The 2,620-nt window shown below is 46.0% G+C and overlaps 1 protein-coding gene across 1 annotated transcript; it reads right to left on the bottom strand.

The window, feature by feature from the left end:
- Nucleotides 1-369: 369 nt before the first annotated feature.
- Nucleotides 370-2,282, bottom strand: LOC135612510 (tricetin 3',4',5'-O-trimethyltransferase-like). The gene is made up of 4 exons (XM_065108889.1): nucleotides 1,804-2,282; nucleotides 1,386-1,696; nucleotides 1,219-1,286; nucleotides 370-870 (listed from the first exon to the last, which is right to left on the bottom strand). Exons 1-4 carry the CDS (start codon nucleotides 2,220-2,222, stop codon nucleotides 577-579), a joined length of 1,092 nt encoding a protein of 363 aa, XP_064964961.1. The 5' UTR covers nucleotides 2,223-2,282; the 3' UTR covers nucleotides 370-576.
- Nucleotides 2,283-2,620: the final 338 nt, after the last annotated feature.

Raw genomic sequence — 2,620 nt, 5'->3', positions numbered from 1 at the left:
ACAAAATTTAGTTATGAATATTGGATACACATGGTCGTTGCCTTTACGATATTGGATTGTTTATGAACTCAGCATATGGAAGAATTTTAATTTTGTCTGATAATTACACTTATCCCTCCAATAAATTTTTTCATTTTTTTAAATGCTATTTGAGTTTGAGCAAAACTGATTAAAACCAAACAAAAAGACCAAACAAAAAGAACTGATTAAAACTGCTATTTGAGCTCGAGCAAAGTTGATTACAGTCTAATAAAATTTTAAAAATAATTATTAAATTATAAGCTGACTTTATATGATGGTTAGGTCATGTAGAACTATTATAAATCCTATTCAAATCTCTGTTTGAAATGTGAACCTTTTCCAACAACATACGAGCAAAACCTTCATAAACATATAACTTTTGGAATCTTATTACAGCACTGTCGCAAAGTCTGATTTCAAAGCGTAGCAAAGTCCATTCGGAGGTCTCTCGACCTCGTGGTGGCTTACTATAGCAGCAGGGAGCTGAAAGCAATACATAAGGCATGTATATCTTCTACTCTACTACAGCAGCACATGACATAGATCTTTCTTTATCTACTTTGTGAACTCCATAACCCAAGAATAGAGAGATATGTAGGTGGCCTTGAACCCTGTAAACCCTGCTTCCTTCGCCATTGCCTCAAACTCTTCCTGCCTCCTCTCTCTCCCTCCAGTGTGTATCATCATCCCGATGTCCAAGGGAAAAATACCTTGCGATCTGGAATCGGGCTCCGGAATCACGGGAAGCAAGTATTCCACGACTATCACCTTCCCTTCCTCCGGCAAAGCCTTCCGACAGTTCTTTAGTATTCTCGCGCACTGCTCATCAGTCCAGTCGTGAAGAATCGACTGCAAAATAACGTCGATAAAGACTAATGAGATGCCAAACTTGTTGCGAATAGATGCATAACTCCGCGTCTCCACCCTATGAGGAAGCGGAGGACGATATTTGTGCCTTGTGTGCTTTTTCTTTGACTCCATCTCCTCGATCTTAAAGTGTAAATATTTTTCCTTCATTCTTTTTGATTGTTTGTCCCGCTTGATTTACCCTTTTCATTTGGTTGATTGATATGTCTCGAGTACTTTGAAGAGTGGTATCTTTCATTAATAACCTTCAAATTTTTTTGATAAGTTCGACATGCTGCCTAACCAAAACCTCAAACATTAAATGAGTAAGGAAAAAATCTAAATGTTGACCTTCATGAAAATGGCGTCTCCTCCACCCGGAATGCTCTCAAACATGTCGCCGCTGACGTGCTCTACATCTGCATGGAGCCAACGCATCCCAAGTTTATGAATTCTTTTGCTTCGTTGTAAGAGGTAGGCACTATGACAGTGACGAATGTCTGATATAAATGGCGAACCTGGGTTGGTCGGTGCGCTGGCGATGACAAGAGGGAGGTCGAAGTTGACGCCCTTGATGTGCGAGTGCCTGGAGGTGATCATGTGGAGCGTGGCGCCGGTACCGCCGCCGACGTCGACGAGCACCTTGACGTCGTCGAAGCCGCGGTAGGTCTCCAGCAGTTGCTTGATCAAGATGGTGGAGTGGTTCCTCATGCTGTCGTTGAACAGCTTGTTGAACCGTGGATCGCCGCCGTGGTGCTCGAACGCCGTCATGCCGTGGGCCTTCTTGAATGGGATGCCCCCCTCCAACACCGCATCCTTCAGGTAGTACCTGCGATCGTTGTGGAGGCAAAACCAATAAGCTGATTAATCCTTCGGCCAACTTTTTAGTGCGAGAAGAAACGAGTAAGAGTAGACGTTGTTGGCTCCGTCGACTACCAGCTCTCCATGGTGACCTTGTCATGGACCAGCAAGCAGATAGCGGCCATGGACACGCCGTCCTCGTTCTTGGTCAGGTACTTGCAGACAGGCGTGGCCCCGTACTTGCACGAGGGGCGCCCATCGTCGCCGGATTCCACAGAGCAACTGACGACGCCGTTGGCGGCGAGCAGGCGGAGGATCCGGTTTACCATATCGGCCGCCTGTGGGTTCTCGGTGGGCAGCTGGGTGGCGATGTCGTCGGGACTCAGCTTGGCGCCGGGGCCAGCCTTGACGATGATCTCGAGGAGCTCGAGCTCGATGGCCACATTGAGAATCATTGGGAGGCAGGATCCCGTCACCAGCCTCATGGCGAGCATGCGTGCCTCCTCCTCCTCCCCGGGGCTCAGCTGCTGCACCACTTCCTTGGTGAATCCCATCCTTACAAAGAGAAATGCTGAAGTGGGAGGCGATAATAGAGGAGGAAGAGAGGAGCTCTATAACTCCGGATCAAATTGACAAGGGAGTGATCGTTGGGACGAGATTTATATGCGTCGAAACACTCAATATCTTAGCGTGGAGGTAGGTACGCAAAAGGTCAAATGTCTTGATGCATGCATGCCACTGGCGAGAAGATTAAGAGCTCTAGATTTATTATGTCATATTTTGCTTGCAATGCATACTTTATGTGCAGCAATTTGGACAACTATTTTGTTTGGACAGAAGATAGAAAAACAAAAGAATACTTGCGTACTACAAGTAGGAGGATTGCTCACGTCGCTTGATCATGAGTATGTATGTGGTTGCTAAACTATCACTATCACGCAAATGACCAAAG

Source organism: Musa acuminata, chromosome BXJ1-2 (assembly GCF_036884655.1).
Source record: "Musa acuminata AAA Group cultivar baxijiao chromosome BXJ1-2, Cavendish_Baxijiao_AAA, whole genome shotgun sequence".
Classification (NCBI taxonomy): Eukaryota; Viridiplantae; Streptophyta; class Magnoliopsida; order Zingiberales; family Musaceae; genus Musa; species Musa acuminata.
Note: the sequence above shows the minus strand (reverse complement) of the source record. Positions and strands in the feature narration are given on the sequence as shown.